Source organism: Anopheles moucheti, chromosome 2, assembly GCF_943734755.1.
Source record: "Anopheles moucheti chromosome 2, idAnoMoucSN_F20_07, whole genome shotgun sequence".
Classification (NCBI taxonomy): Eukaryota; Metazoa; Arthropoda; class Insecta; order Diptera; family Culicidae; genus Anopheles; species Anopheles moucheti.
This window is the reverse complement of record NC_069140.1, coordinates 60,126,918-60,148,108: the sequence shown is the minus strand read 5'-3', so window position 1 is coordinate 60,148,108 and position 21,191 is coordinate 60,126,918. Positions and strand designations below refer to the sequence as shown.

At 40.0% G+C, this 21,191-nt stretch overlaps 1 protein-coding gene across 1 annotated transcript; it reads right to left on the bottom strand.

Moving 5' to 3' along the window:
• Positions 1-18,764: 18,764 nt before the first annotated feature.
• LOC128310549 (palmitoyl-protein thioesterase 1) lies at positions 18,765-20,980 on the bottom strand. The gene is made up of 5 exons (XM_053047215.1): positions 20,492-20,980; positions 20,283-20,428; positions 19,737-19,825; positions 19,204-19,639; positions 18,765-19,128 (listed from the first exon to the last, which is right to left on the bottom strand). Exons 1-5 carry the CDS (start codon positions 20,598-20,600, stop codon positions 19,006-19,008), a joined length of 903 nt encoding a protein of 300 aa, XP_052903175.1. The 5' UTR covers positions 20,601-20,980; the 3' UTR covers positions 18,765-19,005.
• Positions 20,981-21,191: the final 211 nt, after the last annotated feature.

The window sequence follows — 21,191 nt, the reverse complement described above, 5'->3', positions numbered from 1 at the left end:
GCAAAATTTAACGAACGGAAATTTAGCGAAAGGCAAAAAAATAAATTAAGGTGGTGGGGTGGTGGTACACGTGTCTATCAGTACTATTTGTCCTTTTTCCACTGCTCTTCGCCCTAGTATTTATTCTTTGGCTTGGAATGTGCTGCTACTCTGGATGCTGCCGTGCTCTCACTACTACATGCGCATTACCCTAGCCGTGCTTTCGGATGGAATGAAAAGTGACTCGCAAGAAAGTTTCGGTTTAATGCATAATTAATCGCACATTTTATTGATTATTTTTGAAAATGATAGCACTTAATATATTCAACTATTATTACCTTTAATTAAGCTGCATACTGCATAGGTGAATTGATCACCGGACCGTCGCAATATGTTTTCACTTAATTTCCTTTTTTGAGGTGCAGCTCTTTGATTTATTCTTCGCTGTATGGTTATTCCGGCACCAAAGGATGGACAAAGCAACAATTTCTGCGAATCTTTGCACTTGTATGTTCAACCAAAATATTATCTCCGAACCAATCCATGCAACAGAAAGAGAATGCAAATCCTGTTGCCTCTTTCTCTCACTCGAGCAGAACGAAGAATAAAATTAAAACGAACAGTATTTAACGAGTCTGAAATGTTTCATTTATTTATGAGAAATATTTCACAAGAACCTACCCAGCAGTCAAAATCTTCGTTAAGCGGGCTTCACAGAGGCTTCACTCGTTCAGAGTGAAGCCTCTGTGAAGCCCGTTTAACGAAGAGCTTTTTTGTGCATGTATTGGTGTGCAGCGCGGTAACCGCTTAGGTATGGGTGCGTTATTTGCTTGCATATTGGGATTATGTCATCATATCATAGGACAAAAAGTAATTTTTTAATAATTTATTATTGCTTTTATTAACATATTTTTCACTTGCACTTTCTTGGTTATAGATATGGTGTTATGCGTAGGTCTGGAAATGGAACAAAGTTTCAATTAATGAATAAATCATTATATTTTGTATAAAACACACCAAAGTACACTCTTACCATGCTTCATTTTCTGTCCTTTTCGCTTCATTCTTCGTGAGCAGTGTTCATGGTCTTGTCCTTCGTGCCAACCACTTTTCAATAACAAAAAATTATCCTACACCGATAAAAGGAAGATGTAAATTAGAGGAATTAGACAAAATTTATTGAATTCAGTTACTTACCAAAATCCCGCTGTAGCCTTCATGTGTTTTCAGCGTCAACTTGTCTCGACGATGCGTTGGTCAACTTTCCGCCACTTTTCTCAATGTTGCCTTTCCGATTTCAGTGGCCTACCCATATAGCCATTCTACGACCACAGAGTCTGATTAGGGTCGTAGAATTTTCATTTGTTCTACACTACGACTTTGTGGTCGTAAAAGCAGATTGGTTCGAAATCGTGCTATTTTATATCATACCCATATAGCCATTCTACGACCGTCGGTCGTAATAAAGTCATATAAATTTCATTTTGTATGGAAATGGTCTTTGTATATAAGACTGGTTTTTGGCCATGCTATCTAACGCCAAGGAGGCACAGAAAAAAGTCTGGACAACAACTATTATTGAAAACAGGTTTATGATCCAACTGAAATGTGTCTGAAACATGTTATATTTCACCGAACTATCGAAACATTTCATCGATTTCGGTTGTAGTTTCAAATCTGTTTCGATAAATGTCATACAGCTTATCGAAGATAGCGATATATTTCGTTTTTTCCTATCTGTCATGTCAGAACAATTGTCAACACTTCCTTTGATATAAACCGTGTGTTTCTGTGTTTCAGGCAATCAATAGTGTTTTTGAGGCTAATATTAGCTATCTTTTAGCTATTTGAAACGTAAGTAGCCGTAAATATTGTTAAGCGAGTATAATCTGATTATGATTCCTTCGATTTTCAATGATAGGAATGGATTACGCTGCAAAAATAAGGAGAACCGGTATGCTGTACAGGCGTCGTACTAGAGTGGAGAAAAGCTTTCAGTACAAGAAGGGAGGCAACGATCTGGCAACAGGTAAGATTACTTTGCACTTTCCGACAGGAAAATACTGTAAAACTAGGAAAACTTGTGGTGTACAACGATCGGAGATGATTCGTTTCTCTGTGATTATTTTTATTTCAGTTTACGGCACAGTACAATAGAAAGCAACTGGATGTGTAAAACTCGATTGAAAAGGCTTGCTGCAAAATTCTTCGAATTGACGAGAATCTAACGATAACCATTTGCAAGTAAGACAATTGTATGGATGATTGGTCGCACAACGAATGCTCCAAAGAGAGAACAAGAATTTCGTTAAGTTTGTGAATTGTCATCTCAAATTTGACGAATAAATAATAAAGAACGAATATATTTCAACGAAGAATTTTAACGGATGAATTATTTCATTTGAACTTTTGAAAGAAATGAAACTGCGTTGGAAATTTCACGACAAAAATGAAATATTTCAATTTTATGGTTCATATGCTATAATTATGGCCCGTTTTATATATTTCACGGAGTCTTATAATTGCTGCTGTAAGTAATGCTTTAAGACCGCTATACGACCGTCCTATATCCTGGGTAGAAGCCCCTCTATCCTCGGCAATACTAGCGGATCGCCTGTAATGGCATTAACTTCACTAGTAAAGACCTTAGGGCACGCTCGAAAACCTCAATATCGAACCTCCCACGGCAACACACTGTGGCCCTTGGTTAGAGGGCCAGGCGAAAATAGACAGCTCACAGCGCACGCAGTTGAAATTCAAGCAACTGACAAGCGCCGGTACCATCGCCGACCACGTTTAGCGCGGCCGACTCCTAAAACGCACCTCTGTGAACCCAGAGGAAGGCAGAAAGGAATCACGCCTATCATCCCAACAACCTTGAAGATTGAGAAATTTTTAGTGTAAACAGGATGGTGACAACATTCATAATTCACCATCAGTGCAATGAGCAGCATTATCATCGGTGCATCATTAAAGTGTGCAGTAGTAATAAAGTTAACGAATGCGCGGAAGGATCTGTCGTTGTCATCAAACCCAACGAGAGGATTGGAAAGTTCCTTGCAAAGCAGTATGGGAACAACATTCATCTTCAGTTTGCGACGGTCCGGTGATCAATTCACCTATGCAGTATGCAGCTTAATTAAAGGTAATAATAGTTAAAAATATTAAGTGCTACCATGTCGAAAATAATCAATAAAATGTGCGATTAATTATGCTTTAAACCGAAACGTTATTGCGAGTCACTTTTCAATCCATCCGAAAGCACGGCTAGGGTAATGCGCATGTAGTAGTGAGAAGCACGGCAGCAGCGGCGCAACACACGCACACTATGACAGCGCTTGGACGCAAGTGGGTCATTTAAAACTCTTATAATTGTCGCCAAGTAGACCCTTAATTGACCCTGTTGTTTTTGTATGGGATTGCATACAATTTTGCCCACTGGGTAGTTTTTGGCAGAACAGCTCATTTACCCCAAGAAATATACAAGCAAAAAGTAGACCCAATATGTAATATCGAACAATATTATAATGAAATGAAATTCAAGCTTCAAAAATCACACGAAATAGCCAGAGGAAATCTTATAGCTGCAAAAGAAAAAAAATGATGCATTCAATGAAAAATTAAACCCCATACACATTAAAAAAGGTGATAAAGTATACTTATCAAATGAAAACAGAAAAAAATTAGATCAATTATACATAGGACCATTCATAGTAACAGAAATTGAGAATACTAATTGCACCATTAGAAATTGTACCACACAAAAGGAAACAACAGTACATAAAAACAGGTTAATTAAATATACAGGAGAATAACATCATTCATTATCATTCATTACGTTATTCTACTAAAAGGGGGGAGGTGTAGCATATCTGCTATGCAGTCTTTAAAACATTCCAAAATCTATGAAATTCACCCCATGCTCCCCAAAGAGAACAATTAGACTTCCAACGGCCAAAATTAAAGAGTGCTCTTTCTAACCGCTGTTGCTCTCCTGCTTGCTCTCTCGCCGAATCGAAAGCTCGCTCGATGACTGAACGATATTCTCATGCTGTTCGCTTCATCGGCGTCATGCGCTCTCGCTCGTGCTCATTATTAAATATTGCGCACACACATGTGCATTTTCTTCGTCAAATTTGCCGTGTGCAGGAGAACATTTTTGCACCGGTTTTTGATATGAGGAACTGGATGGTATTGCAAGCGCGCTAATGTTGTGATGAAAATCCAGCCATAAGTTATATGGCACGAAATGTAGAAGAAGGTTTAATGTATAATTTTTACTATTCCAAACATTTATGCTTGTACCACTAAACAGTGCCATCATTACAACGAGGTCATTATGGCAACGGACGGTACCGGCACGTATATCACAAAAGAATCGGTTGCTTTAAATTGAAGGAACTGTATTTTGCATCATCCGAAAAAACAAGACACTACACAAGTAACCAACTCCAGTGATTTCATCGCAAGTGTTCAAACATTTTTATTTTAACAACATGAGAGATTTGAACCGCGAACGCCGCACCGGTGCTTTTTACAAACAGGTGGCTAAAATCATAAAGGTGGACGCGGCCGAAGAAGCTGACCCACAAGCGGGTGTTAATTTGTCGTGTAAAATAAGGGCTTCGCTTTTTCAGTTCCCATCGAAGCGGTTGTGGAATTGCCTGGATTGGTAGATTTCAGTCCATGTCGATCGACGAAGGCATCCGTTACTGGGCGCTATCTAACAACGAAACGCATCACAATTTGATGCACGTGCACGTTGAACTTCTGCGTACTGCTTCTGCGTTTAATACTTCTGCATGCCAAAGTCACCGGAGCAGACCATAACCTATCCCTCCCAGCAGAAAATATTCATCTCCAAAGTGTTTACCTGTCCACGGTTCACATTGCAGACGAACGGGGGAACGCATGGTTTCTGACCACGGACGGCACTATCGATTAGCTGCAGTCGGCCTCGGATGGAATTGTAGATCTAAAATCACTCCTCTCACATACGCAAGCTATTTTCATCGCTAAGATTCTCCTCAACAATATTTGTGCCCCATCCTTACTATCTATGCTTAACCTACATGTTCCTTGTCGTCGTCTTCGTTCCTGTCCTCCTATATTCATTCCGACGCGCCTTACCTGTAACGGTTATCTAATCCTTTTCTGCGAGCTATGAAATCGTTTAACTGCTTTTTTTATCATTTCGATTATAACATCTCGATATCTGCTTTTCGAGTCCGACTAATTAATGACTCCTTATAATTCTCCATGTTTAGTTTGTTTCCTTCTCCTCCTCTGACGCGTTATTAGATTTAAGATTAGACTATAAGATTCCTTTTGTGAAGCCTTCTGAGCGGACAAATTATTTTCCGTACATGTCTGAACAAATTTTTTCCTCTTAACACTACACAATCATTGTATATCGAGCAAAGGATACACCCGTGACCTGTCGAACGGTGCTGATCTTCTGTGTTTTACCAGTTGACTATTATGTCACTGCTACACACTTTTCAGGACGACTGAAGGGACGTCCTCAGTCTGGTATTTGGCGGTCAACTGCAGTGGCGGAAATAACATTAACATCTTACGTATTTTCTGAAAAAAAAACATGTCATGTTACGCTGCACACCAGGCATACCAACTTTGCGCACAAATATGTACACATTTACATAACCTGGAGAGCGCAGTACTAATTTCGTGAACGCACCATTTATCTGTTGCTTCATTGTAATATCTAGCACATAATAAAACTATCTTTGAGATTGTTATATTTTAAACCACAACAACTACAATTGTTTTTGTTCAAGTGCCCATAGCTGGAGATGATGATAGAGTTCAGTTATGGGTTGTTTGCTGAAAAAGGGTTTGCTGAACAGCGAATCGATCACCTGATGCAGACCGGTTGAATATCGTGCCACGGATATCGTTAACTAGCCTTGCGCTTCGTATTACACCTTCCAAGAAATATAAACGTCTGCGCGAGGAATTTACCGGCTCAAAAACTTCTCTACTTGTGGCTTCAACTCCGAATCTACTTGTAGGCCTTGATCAAAATTCTCTAGCTGTTCCTCCGTTTCTAGCCGTGCTAATTCAAAATCCGAACGAGGGAGAAGCCCTTCATCTGGCCTGGTTGATGTTGCAAATTCTTCATTCGCCTGTCTTTGCCGAGCAGCGTCTCTTTTAAATTGGTTGTTCTAGAAACGTTCCATCTTTGCCGCTATGATATCGACAATTTCATAAAACAATTCACATAAAACAACCAACTCGAAACACAAGGAATACACTAAAAAAGACAACAATTGAAAAAAACCACAATAAAACAATATCATTTGACTAACTAAAAAAATCGCTACATATTATTGCGCACACCCATTACGCAACATTTTGATGCATCCTCGAACCAAAACCATCGCATAAACGCAGGAGATTAAGATTGAAGTTTCATGCGCTGCGCGTAGAATAAAACGCAGTAGATAGCAACTCTCTGACACGCTATCGCCGTAGCATCATCTTCAGACGAGCACCGCAAACACTCATGGTAAGAATCCTTTCAATTCCGCTTTCTCTTCGATGGTTTCCTTACAGAAATACAGACCTGAGCAGGTTGGCCAATATCACAATAATGTCTTCCCTTCACTTTCCCCACACACAGCTGATATGTGGTAGCAGTAGCAGGACGATAGAACAGCACATTCCAAGCCAAGGAATAAATGCTAGGGCGAAGAGTAGAGTAAAAAGGACAAATAGTACTGATAGACACGTGTACCACCACCCCACCACCTTAATTTATTTTTTTGCCTTTCGCTAAATTTCCGTTCGTTAAATTTTGCAAAAGCTAAAAAAAAGCGCTTTAGCCAAGCCACACACCTCAAAACGCGACCGAGTTGAGGTCAAACCTGCTTCCTTTGGCACATAATCAAGACCGAAACGCGACGTCTAAAAACGGTCGCGATTAGTTCCAAGTTTTGGGTCGCGCGACCTTTTGGGAAAGAAGCGCAAAGAAAAGCGGTATGCTGTAGTGTCAGAAAAAGGACGCACGATCAGCGCGGTACGTGTGAAAAAGAAAGCATGAATCAGCGTACACAAATCTTGGAGGGAAGTACGCGCTTGTGGGTTTTCGCGGGAGTGAAACTAGGGGAAACGGCGGGATCGCATACATGTTTGCCCACTGGGCAATAGGCAAAACATAAAAAACATACACCATAGAAGCATCGACCGCGCAAAGAGCTTACGCAAACCCAATCCATACACGATCAATACGCTGCGTAAAAAAATCCCATCGCGACCTCATTTTAAGACAGTACAGGTGCGCTTCACGCCAGAGTTACAACCTTTGCAATATAGCAATAGACCCTATTGCTTGACTTGGTTCGAGTTAACAACAGGAAATAACCCGTCCATACATAGTTTATATGAAACAGAACTACGCCACCCAATTAATAAGAACTAGAACTCAAGAAAACAATTAAACCAACTAATCAAAATTCAGACAAACAAAAGCATCAAATTTCAACTAGTTCGATATCTAGGTTAATGGAAATTTCCATCAAATTTGTTCTCACGATGTTTACCCGTAATTATGATATAAAATAAAGATTGACCGTTGACTAGACAGTCACTCGCAGCCACGTGCACACGCGATTACTGTCGTAGTTGATCGTTATGCTCAACTAAAGAAGTCTAGTGTTTTATTGGGGACTCTGTCCCAATCCGTACTGAAAGAAATGTAGACCTATACATGGTGTGTTGTCCCGTGGTGATCATGTATGACCGTGTTGTATCTATGGGACAAGCAGTTATATTACAATCGCTTCGCTCGCTCGCTCGTGCAATGGTGGTATAGTGCTATCGCGGACCTGACGCGGCAAGCGTTACAACGAACGAAACTTACAACGACGGTTAAACGGATTTTTACGAATGTGCCAAGAAAGTTACGTCAGCTACTACGTCGTGACATTTCACCCCACCAGGAACTCCCCACATCGACGGCGTGTGGGAGAGGATGGTCAGATCGGTGAAGGAAGCAATGTTAGTAACGAACGAAATTCTTTTAACGACTCTTGCGGAAGCGTGCGATTGGATAATCTCGATCCATATAGTTTCTGCGATCCATATAGTATAGCTGAGGGACTAAGAAACCAATTCAAACGTTCGCAGTATTTAGCAGATAGAATGTGGGAAAGGTGGATAAAGGAATATCCTTGTTTTTTCGTTAGAACGGCCTATTTCGACTTATTCGACTTATATCGTCTTATTTTATACTACGTAGCCGGATAGTCAATATTTGCTACGGGGGATTGGTCCGGATGGAATTTCGGTCTGATCCGTTCGTGTGAAGACCGGTTCCGCGACCATCATGCGACCGGCCGCCCATCATAGGAATATCTATCGACCATAAACCAAAGAAACAAGAGGTTCGACATCAGAGGGAGCTGAAAGTAGGCGATTTAGTGTTTGTCGTCGAAGGAAAAAGAAACGAATGATTAAGAGCTAAAGTTATCCAAACAATAAACGGGAAGGATAAACGAGTGACCCAAAGAGAACAATTAGACTTTCAACGGCCAAAATTAAAGAGTGCTCTTTCTAACCGCTGTTGCTCTCCTGCTTGCTCTCTCGCCGAATCGAAAGCTCGCTCGATGACTGAACGATATTCTCATGCTGTTCGCTTCTTCGGCGTCAGGCGCTCTCGCTCGTGCTCATTATTGGATATTGCGCACACACATGTGCATTTTCTTCGTCAAATTCGCCGTGTGAAAGAGTACATTTTTGCACCGGTTTTTGATATGAGGAACTGGATGATTTTGCAAGCGCGCTGATGTTTCGGATGAAAATCCTGTCATAAGTTATATGGCACGAAATGTAGAAGAAGGTTTAATGTATAATTTTTACTATTCCAAACATTTATGCTTGTAACACTATACGGTGCCCTTATTATAACGTGGTCATTATGGCAACGAACGGTACCGCCATGTATATCACAAAAGGATCGGTTGCTTTAAATTGAAGGATCTGTATTTTGCATCTCCCGAAAAAAACAAGACACTACACAAGCAACCAACTCCTGGGATTACATCGCAAGTGTTCAAACATTTTTATTTTAACAACATGAGTGATTTGAACCGCGAACGCCGTACCGGTGCTTTTTACAAACAGGTGGCTAAAATCATAAAGGTGGACGCGGCCGAAGAAGCTGACCAACAGGTGGGCCCTAGTCGGAATGGCAAGCTCTGCTGTTGGGTGTTAATTTGTCGTGTTAAATAAGGGCTTCGCTTTTTCAGTTCCCATCGAAGCGGTTGTGGAATTGCCTGGATTGGTAGATTTCAGTCCATGTCGATCGACGAAGGCATCCGTTACTGGGCGCTATCTAACAACGAAACGCATCACAATTTGATGCACGTGCACGTTGAACTTCTGCGTACTGCTTCTGCGTTTAATACTTCTGCATGCCAAAGTCACCGGAGCAGACCATAACCTATCCCTCCCAGGAGAAAATATTCATCTCCAAAGTGTTTACCTGTCCACGGTTCACTTGGCAGACGAACGGGGGAACGCATGGTTTCTGACCACGGACGGCACGGATGTTAATGTAGGTAAAGTCTACGTTAGAGGACGTAAACTGGGTCTGAAAATGCTAGCATTTTGCGGTCCTATCGAGCAATATGCCCCGTACATATCCGATGCCTCCCTACTCCATTCGTTGCAGAATGCTGTGAATTGTAGATCTAAAATCACTCCTCTCACATACGCAAGCTATTTTCATCGCTAAGATTCTCCTCAACAACATTTGTGCCCCATCCTTACTATCTATATTCATTCCGGCGGGCCTTACCTCCTCCGGCCAAAATGATCCTTTTCTGCGAGGTATGAAATCGTTTAACTGCTTTTTTATCATTTTGATTATAACATCTCGATATCTGCTTTTCGGGCCCGACTAATTAATGACTCCTTATAATCCTCTATGTTTAGTTTGTTTAATCTCTGTTTGTTTATCTGTTTTATCTGTTTGTTTAAGATTAGACTATAAGATTCGTTTTGTTAAGCCTTGTGAGCGGACAAATTATTTTCCATATACGGAAAAAAATTATGTCCTCTACACAATCATTGTATATCGAGCAAAGGATACACCCGTGACCTGTCGAACGGTGCTGATCTTCTGTGTTTGGCCACTTGACTTTTATGTCACTGCTACACACTTTTCAGGACGACTGAAGGGACATCCTCAGTCTGGCGGTCAACTGCAGTGGCGGAAATAACATTAACATCTTACGTATTTTCTGGCCAAACATGTCATGTTACTTTGCGCACAAATATGTACACATTTACATTAGCTGCAAACCACAGCACTAATTTCGTGAACGCACCATTCATCTGTTGCTACATTGTAATATCTAGAACGTAATAAAACTATCTTTGAGATTGTTATATCTTAAACCACAGCAACTACAAAATGCAATTGTTTTTTGTTCAAGTTCCCATAGCTGGAGTATGTTAAATAAATGATAGAGTTCAGTTATGGGTTGTTTTCTAAAAAAGGATTTGGTGAACAGCAATCGTCTGATGCAGACGACTATTAACGTCTGCGCGAGGAATTTACCAGCGCAAAAACTACTCTACTTGTGGCTTGTACTCTTGATCTATCGGTAGGCCCTGATCTAAATCCTCTAGCTGTTCCTCAGTTTCTAGCGGTGCTAATTAAAAATCCGAACGAGGGAGAAGCCCTTCATTTGGTCTGGTTGCTGTTGCAAATTCCTCAATCGCTTTTCTTTGCTGAGCAGCGTCTCTTTTAATGTGGTTGTTCTAGAAACGATTTATCTTCCACAATAATCCACAGGACATCGTTGCCAAAAACAGTTTTGTTTTCCATTTCGACAATTTCACAACAGAACACAAACAACTCAAAACACAAGGAATACACTAAATAATCACACCAAAAGAATATCATTTGACTAACTAAAAAAATCGCAACATATTATTGCGCACACCCATTACGCAACATTTTGATGGATCCTCGAACCAAAACCATCGCATAAACGCAGGAGATTAAGATTTAAGTTTCACGCGCTGCGCGTAGAATAAAACGCACTAGTTAGTAACTCTCTGACACGATATCGCCGTAGCATCATCTTCAGACGAGCGCCGCAAACACTCATGGTAAGAATCCGTTCAATTCCGCTTTCTCTTCAGAAGTTTCCTTACAGAAATACAGACCTGAGCAGGTTGGCAAATATCACAACAATGTCTTCCCTTCACTTTCCCCACACACAGCTGATATGTGGTAGCAGTAGCAGGACGACAGAACAGCACATTCCAAGCCAAGGAATAAATGCTAGGGCGAAGAGTAGAGTAAAAAGGACAAATAGTACTGATAAACACGTGTACCACCACCACCACCACCTTATTTTATTTTTTTGCCTTTCGCTAAATTTCCGTTGGTTAAATTTTGCAAAAGCTAAATAAAGCGCTTTAGCCAAGCCACAAACCGTAAAACGCGTCCGAGTTGAGGTCAAACCTGCTTCCTTTGGAACATAATCAAGACCGAAACGCGACGTCTAAAAACGGTCGCGATTAGTTCCAAGTTTTGGGTCGCGCGACCTTTTGGGTTTGTTGGGTCTTGCCCAAAGGGTCGCGCGACCCAAAACTTGGAACTAATCGTGACCGTTTTTAGACGTCGCGTTTCGGTCTTGATTATGTGCCAAAGGAAGCAGGTTTGACCTCAACTCGGTCGCGTTTTGAGGTGTGTGGCTTGGCTAAAGCGCTTTTTTTTAGCTTTTGCAAAATTTAACGAACGGAAATTTAGCGAAAGGCAAAAAAATAAAATAAGGTGGTGGAGGTGGTACACGTGTCTATCAGTACTATTTGTCCTTTTTCCACTGCTCTTCGCCCTAGCATTTATTCCTTGGCTTGGAATGTGCTCTTCTGTCGTCCTGCTACTGCTACCACATATCAGCTGTGTGTGGGGAAAGTGAAGGGAAGACATTATTGTGATATTTGTCAACCTGCTCAGGTCTGTATTTCTGTAAGGACACCATCGAAGAGAAAGCGGAATTGAACGGATTCTTACCATGAGTGTTTGCGGTGCTCGTCTGAAGATGATGCTACGGCGATAGCGTGTCAGAGAGTTACTGCGATAAACTACTGCGTTTTATTCTACGCGCAGCGCGTGAAACTTTAATCTTAATCCGCTGCGTTGAAGTCATGGTTTTGGTTCGAGGATGCATCAAAATGTTGCGTAATGTGTGTGCGCAATAATATGTTGCGATTTTGTAGTTAGTCAAATGATATTGTTTTATTGTGGTTTTTTCAATTGTTGTCTTTTTTTAGTGTATTCCTTGAGTTTCGAGTTGGTTGTGTTCTGTTGTGAAATTGTCGAAATGGAAATAAAAACTGTTTTTGTCAACGGCGTTCCGTGGATTATTGTGGAAGATGGATCGTTTCTGGAACAACCGTATTAAAAGAGGCGCTGCTCGCAAAGACAGGCGAATGAAGAATTTGCAACATCAACCAGGCCAGATGAAGGGCTTCTCCCTCGTTCGGATTTTGAATTAGCACGGCTAGAAACGGAGGAACAGCTAGAGAATTTTGATCAAGGCCTAAATGTAAATTCGGAGTACAAACCACAAGTAGAGAAGTTTTTGCGCCGGTAAATTCCTCGCGCAGACTTAATAATCCTTGGAAGGTATAATACGAAGCGCGAGGCTACATAACGACATCTATGGCACGATATTCTACCGATCTGCATCAGGCGGTCGATTTGTTGTTCAGCAAACCATTTTCCAGAAAACAACCCATAACTGAACTCTATCATTTATTTAACAAACCCCAGCTATGGGAACTTGAACAAAAAACAATTGCATTTTGTAGTTGTTGTGGTTTAAGATATTTCAGACAATCTCAAAGATAGTTTTATTATGTTCTAGATATTACAATGTAGCAACAGATGAATGGTGCGTTCACAAAATTATTGCTGTGGTCTCCAGCTAATGTAAATGTGTACATATTTGTGCGCAAAGTAACATGTTATGTTTGGCCAGAAAATACGTAAAATTCCAATGTTATTTCCGCCACTGCAGTTGACCGCCAACTACCAGACTGAGGACGTCCCTTCAGTCGTCCTGAACAGTGTGAAGCAGTGACACAAAAGTAAACTGGTCAAACACAGAAGATCAGCACCGTTCGACAGGTCACGGGTTTATCCTTTGCTCGATATACAATGATTGTATAGTGTTAAGAGGAAATAATTTGTTCAGACATATACGGAAAATAATTTGTCCGCTCAGAAGGCTTCACAAAAGGAATCTTATAGTCTAATCTTAAATCTAATAACGCGTCAGAGGAGGAAACAAACATAGAGGATTATAAGGAGTCATTAATTAGTCGGGCCCGAAAAGCAGATATCGAGATGCTTAATCGAAATGATAAAAAAGCAGTTGAATGATTTCATAGCTCGCAGAAAAGGATAATTTTGGCCGTATAGGGTAAGGCCCGCCGGAATGAATATAGATAGTAAGGATGGGGCATATATTTTGTTGAGGAGAATCTTAGCGATGAAAATAGCTTGCGTATGTGAGAGGAGTGATTTTAGATCTTCAATTCCCAGCATTCTGAAACGAATGGAGTAGGGAGGCATCGGATACGTACGGATATGTACGGGGCATATTGTTCGTGTCATATACCATCCGTGCCATCCGAGACAGACTGCAGCTAGTCGATAGTGCCGTCCGTGGTTAGAAACCATGCGTTCCCCCGTTCGTCTGCAAAGTGAACCGTAGACGGATGATCACTTTGGAAATAATTTTTTTTCTGCTGGGAGGGATAGGTTATGGTTTGCTCCGGTGACTTTGGCATGCAGAAGTATTAAACGCATAAGCAGTATGAATAAGTTCAACGTGCACATGCATGAAATTGTGATGCGTTTCGTTGTTAGATAGCGCTCAGTAACGGATGCCTTCGTCGATCGACATGGACCGAAATCCATCAATCCAGGCAATTCCACAACCGCTTCAATAGGAACTGAAAAAGCGAAGCCCTTATTTTACACGACACATTATCACCCAACAGTAGAACTTGCCATTCCGGCTAGGGCTTACGGGCCAGCTTCTTCGGCCGCGTCCACCTTTATGAATTTAGCCACCTGTTTGTAAAAAACACCGGTACGGCGTTCGCGGTTCAAATCACTCATGTTGATAAAATAAAAACGTTTGAACACTTGCGATGTAATCACTGGAGTTGGTTGCTTGTGTAGTGTCTTGTTTTTTCGGATGATGCAAAATACAGATCCTTCAATTTAAAGCAACCGATCCTTTTGTGATATACATGGCGGTACCGTTCGTTACCATAATGACCTCTTTGTAATAAGGGCACCGTTTAGTGTTACAAGCATAAATGTTTAGAATAGTAAAAATTATACATTAAACCTTCTTCTACATATCGTGCCATATAACTTATGACAGGATTTTCATCCGAAACATCTGCGCGCTTGCAAAATCATCCAGTTCCTCATATCAAAAACCGGTGCAAAAATGTACTCCTGCACACGGCAAATTTGACGAAGAAAACGCACATGTGTGTGCGCAATATCCAATAATGAGCACGAGCGAGAGCGCATGACGCCGAAGAAGCGAACAGCATGAGAATATCGTTCAGTCATCGAGCGAGCTTTCGATTCGGCGAGAGAGCAAGCAGGAGAGCAACAGCGGTTAGAAAGAGCACTCTTTAATTTCGGCCGTTGAAAGTCTAATTGTTCTCTTTGGGTTGGCTAAAGCGCTTTTTTAGCTTTTGCAAAATTTAACGAACGGAAATTTAGCGAAAGGCAAAAAAATAAAATAAGGTGGTGGTGGTGGTGGTACACGTGTTTATCAGTACTATTTGTCCTTTTTACTCTACTCTTCGCCCTAGCATTTATTCCTTGGCTTGGAATGTGCTGTTCTGTCGTCCTGCTACTGCTACCACATATCAGCTGTGTGTGGGGAAAGTGAAGGGAAGACATTGTTGTGATATTTGCCAACCTGCTCAGGTCTGTATTTCTGTAAGGAAACCATCGAAGAGAAAGCGGAATTGAACTTTGTAAAAAGCACCGGTACGGCGTTCGCGGTTCAAATCACTCATGTTGATGAAATAACAATGTTTGAACACTTGCGATGTAATCACTGAAGTTGGTTACTTGTGTAGTGTCTTGTTTTTTTTTCGGAAAATGCAAACCTACAGTTCCTTCAATTTAAAGCAACCGATCCTTTTGTGATATACATGGCGGTACCGTTCGTTGCCATAATGACCTCGTTGTAATAATGGCCCGTTCAGTGTTACAAGCATAAATGTTTGGAATACCCAACAAACAATTTGACGAAGTTTTTAAGCGTTGTCCGAGCCTTTTTGGTCGAATCAACCCAACAAACAATTCGATCTGGTTCGAGGCTCGAACAGGTCCGGTTCGAGCGTCGTTCGAGCCATTGTTCGAGCTCGCAAGGAAGACGCGTTCGAGCCTTTTCGATGAAAATCGAGCGGGACGTTTTACGAAAGCGCCATCTATTGTGCATTGCAGTAAACAATATTTAGGACAAGATTAATAGATGCGCAATATTTGTAAAAATAATATTAATTTTATTATTTGATGCTACCTACAATCTAGTAGAATCTTAAGCATTTGATCTGCTCTCATTAAATTGTTCGTTGTTCCATATATTGGGGTATTAATCTCCGCTGTAGATATATTGTGGTATTGTATCGTTTGAATCCGCTTTCCGATCACCCTTCTTTGAACCATAATGGCGCACAGCTGAAGAAAACAACAAAACCATCGTTGCGCGTTGTCTGGAAAAATATGTCCTTAATTAATGGGCAAGTTGTAACGAATGTTGATATCACTCACCGTATCCTGTGTTTGGCCGCGTCGCAATGTCCTTCCAACACATTCGTCATATAGTTGTTAAGATGAAGATGAAGTTATAAAATGAAGAGCAGGTCGAATATTGAGGATCTTGTACACCAAACCAGTCGCACGGCTTCTTTTGGATTCCATTTTGCACCTAGCATGGGAAGATCCAAACAGAGCGCTGTTTTCAAAACAACAATGTTGGCACGAATATTGTACGACATGCACACGTTATTTACTTACCAGAGTATTCAGAAACACCACAGATTGAAAATATTAACACCAATGAAAGATTGTTGCACAGATTTAACTAAAAGGGCAACTTTAAGCAGAGTAGATGTTGTTTGATCACAGGTCAGGCTTTGTTTACATTTCTATTTCATTCAATCTGTCAAAGCGGTAATCACCGCAGACAAAATGCAAACAAGCCATGGAAAAAGATGAAGAAGAGCAATAGATCGCACCAATTCGATTTTTTCGTGCGGGAGGAAATCAAAGACCCAAACCTTTAACGCAAACTTAGCCAAGATTCGGAACCAATCTTGCTGATTTAGCCGCGCGCAGAACCAAACGACGCTTGATTCGACCAAAAAGGCTCGGACAACGCTTAAAAAATCGTCGAATTGTTTGTTGGGAAGCGTCGTTTGGTTCTGCGCGCAGCTAAATCAGCATGATTGGTTCCGAATCTTGGCTAAATTTGCGTCAAAGGTTTGAGTCTTTGATTTCCTCCCGCACGAAAAGATCGAAGTGGTGCGATCTATTGTTCTTCTTCATCTTTTTCCATGGCTTGTTTGCATTTTGTCTGCGGTGATTACCGCTTTGACAGATTGAATGAAATAGAAATGTAAACAAAGCCTGTCCTGTGATTAAAGAGCATCTCCTCTGCTTAAAGTAATCCTTTTAGTTAAATCTGTGCAACAATCTTTCATTGGTGTTAATATATTCAATCTGTGGTGTTTCTGAATACTCTGGTAAGTAAATAACGTGTGCATGTCGTACAATACTTGTGCCAATGTTGTTTCTTTGAGAACAGTGTTCTGTTTGGATCTTCCGCTAATAGGTGCAACATGGAAACCAAAAGAAGCCGTGCGACTGGTTCGTTGTACAAGATCCGTAATATTAGATTCATCTTCATCGTAACAATTATATGACGAATGTATTGGAAGGACATTGCTACGCGGCCAGAAACAAGATATGGTGGGTGATATCAACATTCGTTACAGCTTGCCCATTAATTAAGGACATATTTTTCCAGACAACGCGCAACGATGGTTTTGTTGTTTTCTTCAGCTGTGCGCCATTATGGTTCAAAGAAGGGTGACCGGAAAGCGGATTCAAACGATACAATACCACAATATATCTACAGCGGAGATTAATACCACCATATATGGAGCAGCGAATAATTTAATAATAGCAGACCAAATGCTAAAGATACTTTTATGTTGTAGGTAGCATCATATAATAAAATAAATATTATTTTTACAAATATATTGCATCTATAAATCTTGTCCTAAATATTGTTTACTGCAATGCACAATAGATGGCGCTTTCGTAAAACGTCCCGCTAGATTTTCATCGAAAATGCTCGAACGCGTCTTCCTTGCGAGCTCGAACAATGGCTCGAACGACGCTCGAACCGGACCTGTTCGAGCCTCGAACCAGTTCGAATTGTTTGTTGGGTAGTAACAATTATACATTAAACCTTCTTCTACATATCGTGCCATATAACTTATGACAGGATTTTCATCCGAAAAATCAGCGCGCTTGCAAAATCATCCAGTTCCTCATATCAAAACCGGTGCAAAAATGTACTCTTTCACACGGCAAATTTGACGAAGAAAATGCACATGTGTGTGCGCAATATCCAATAATGAGCACGAGCGAGACCGCATGACGCCGAAGAAGCGAACAGCATGAGAATCTCCTTCAGGTTTGAAACAGTCATCGAGCGAGCTTTCGATTCGGCGAGAGAGCAAGCAAGAGAGCAACAGCGGTTAGAAAGAGCACTCTTTAATTTTGGCCGTTGGAAGTCTAATTGTTCTCTTTGGGTTTAGGGTTGTTAGGTTCCGTACAGTAGTACGTTCTCAATTGTTTCTAAAAGTAAGCAATTGATTTATAATGTGTCACATTAATCACACTCTACTAATATAGTTCTTATCATTTTTTCATTAACACAATCCAAACAAACTCAACCAAAAACCAAATTTTCATGTTTAAAGTACTGCATTTCGGAAATACTGAGTTAAAATTTGCTTCATGTTAACGTTTTTATTCCACAACCACTCCCACAAGGACACTCCCAGTCGACAACAATATACAGCAAGTCCCCGCAGTATGCCATACTCGATATACACGATTTCGCAATAGGCGACTTTTTTTTTTAATGACAGTTTATATATAATCAAGGAGTTCTACGAAGTCCTCGAAATGTTGAAATGCAATGAAAAAACATAATTTATAGAAAGTTTATTAGTTATTTGGATAGAAGAAATGAAAAATAATCCAATTCCTCTTAGTTCAACGTAATTTAATTGCGAAAATTGTTCTGACCCCTTAACTATGGTAATATTTCAACCATTCAATATGGTACCAAAACGACATGGTTAAAGAAGTTCGCTATACGATAAAACGTTCGGTCTCGAACATTAGCGTAAAACGGGGAGCTGCTGTATCTAAACCCCTCGACCGAATACCTCAAACGTTCTTGTGGGAATTAGAGTGTTCAAAAGCGCGGCTGTGAATATTTATACCAGGTTTTATATACATTTCAATAAATCATGAACTTGCTTTCGCTTCCACTTTGTGCGAATAAAAATAATAATTTTCTTCTATTATTCTTATTATATTATGAAAAAGTTTTTGCGTTAGCAAAGATGAACGGCATAATATATAAAAGCAGCATTAATTTGTAATGGTGGTACTATTATTATTCCATTTAACCGCATTCGTGGTTCGTTGTTATTTATTGTTTTAATTGAGAAGAACGGCCAGGTCGTAATGCCTGGCCTTAAGCTAGTGACATATTTAGAAAAATATGTAGACTTAAGCTAGTGACATATTTGGTAATATACATATTTAGACATATTTGGTTGGGTCAACAAATATGAATATGACCGATGATTTTATGTTCAGTTATTTTTACAACGCAGAAATTGCATGTTCTGCATCTACATCAAAAATCTAAACAATTCGTTTCGGAACCATTCCTTTGTGAACTGAAGATGGTTTCCCTCGCATTCAAGAAACACTATTTTGTTTTCTTCGTACATCGTTTTCAGACCGAGCCGATCCTAAAAATAGAAACAAATGTTACATTAAGCATATACTACCATTAGTCCTAACGTTTGGTAACGGGCACTGCATACCTCGATAAATAGGTCCGTTTCATTGAGTGGCTGCGTTTCTTTATCCTGTCCTGGTTTGTAATAACCAAACCATTGAGACTCCAATGGTTGCACAATTGTGTCTTTGTTAAATTTAACCATGACGAATTTGTTAAGTTTCAGTAAATTTTCTGCATATCTATCGTTGAGGTATCGTTCGTTATTTATATCCGCTAAAAATGTACTAGCGTTTTTATATCTCGCTTCATTGAGTGGATCATGCCAATAGGTTGCTTGGACGAGAAAATGTTGCATCAAATCCGTGTAAGCGGCGTGGTTTAATAGTTGACGAAAACGCTCACAAGTTCGACTACTTAATGAGGGACAGTTTGGTAAACCAAACACACCTTGATGCTGACCACCCATTGTAATTAAATTCCGGATGCGTACACTTGCACATCTTTGAACAAGTCCACGCCTGAAAAAATAGTTTGTTGTGTATGGATAGAATTAATTCTCGAAAAGCTACCGTATAAGTAAAGGAATGAGTGTGTTATGAATGCACAAATACTTACAAGAACTGGCCTCCCTGTGAAAACCCTATAGCATTAAATCCATTATTCAATTTTGCGTCTTTGCTCAACTCTGCACATACCATTTCTATCTGTAAATTAATTCAATAAACACTCATTTATCAGCTTTCCAATGATGGATAGATATAAATTTGCAATAAATTTACAGGCAGCCCTCGGGTTACGCGGTTCCTCTTATACGCGAATTCGGAGATACATGGTTTTTAGAAATTTGACAACTGAGTTAGTGCATAGCAAAAAAATCTAAGCAAAAGGTGAAAAGTTAATTGAAAAACCTTTCGTTGTCATATAAGACATTTGTTTTTAAAATATATTTTTCATGTAATCTTTAAAAAAGTCGCCGGATTTGCTTGATAAATTTAGGGCAGAGATGAAAGTCAACTATTTAACATTAAAATACAAACATATTTACTACCGGATTCGACTTTTAGAAATACGAGATACGCGGAATTTCCCCGGATGCCAGCGGTCCGCTATAATAGTGTGTCTCTTAAACTGCCTGTATATTATGTATCTATCGTAAAGTACCTGCTGATTAGGATGAACTAAATAGCCACTCTTAAAATCTTCTGTTACGGAGTTTCCTATTTCAATAGATTTTACGTAAACACCGATTTCTGATTCCAAGAACTTTCTAACACCACCCAAGCTAAACGGAAAACAGCAAGTATCCCCTGTAAAAACCAGTAAACCAACATTAATATCAACAAATACATGCACATGAACTTATTACATACCCATGCCATGCCATAAAACAATCGGTAGTTTTTCACTATATACTTCTTGTGCATTCGCGAAAAGTAAAACTACACACCAGACTTTAACCAAACTCCTCACTTGTTGCATGTTTAAAGTTTTTTTCCGTCTGTGATACTATACTATACTGAACGAAACAAAACTTTTCACCAAACGAAGCTAAATAAATAATGTAAAAGATTTCTCGTACAGGTCAAATGCTCTTAATTTTACTGCAACAAATTTCAACCATAGAATCATCTGTGGTGCATCGATCACTTTGTCACCTGAATAATCAATTAGTTACTTCCCTGCGTATACCATTTCACGGTTGAATGGTTAGATTACAAAGAGCTCCTTTGCCTGAAAACTGAAGACTGAAGACATCGGATACATAAACGCATACTTTTATAAGATTTGCTATGCTTCCCTCTTTATACTTTGTTACCGCTGAAAAGAAAACCAAAATAAAAGTTTGTTTATCGCTCATAGATGTCTTCTTCTTCTTCATGTCGATACTCTTGCTCTCTTTGGGTTTGTAGGTATAATTCATTTAACCAAATCAGGATGCGCTTTCATTCTCACTAACCATCGATCATATTTGGCAGAGTGAGAAAGCATGCTGAATTGGCTAGATGGGAATTTGGTCTCCTTTTTGATGTGGGAGTGGATTGTCATCCATATCTCCGTGTTTGTTTTGTT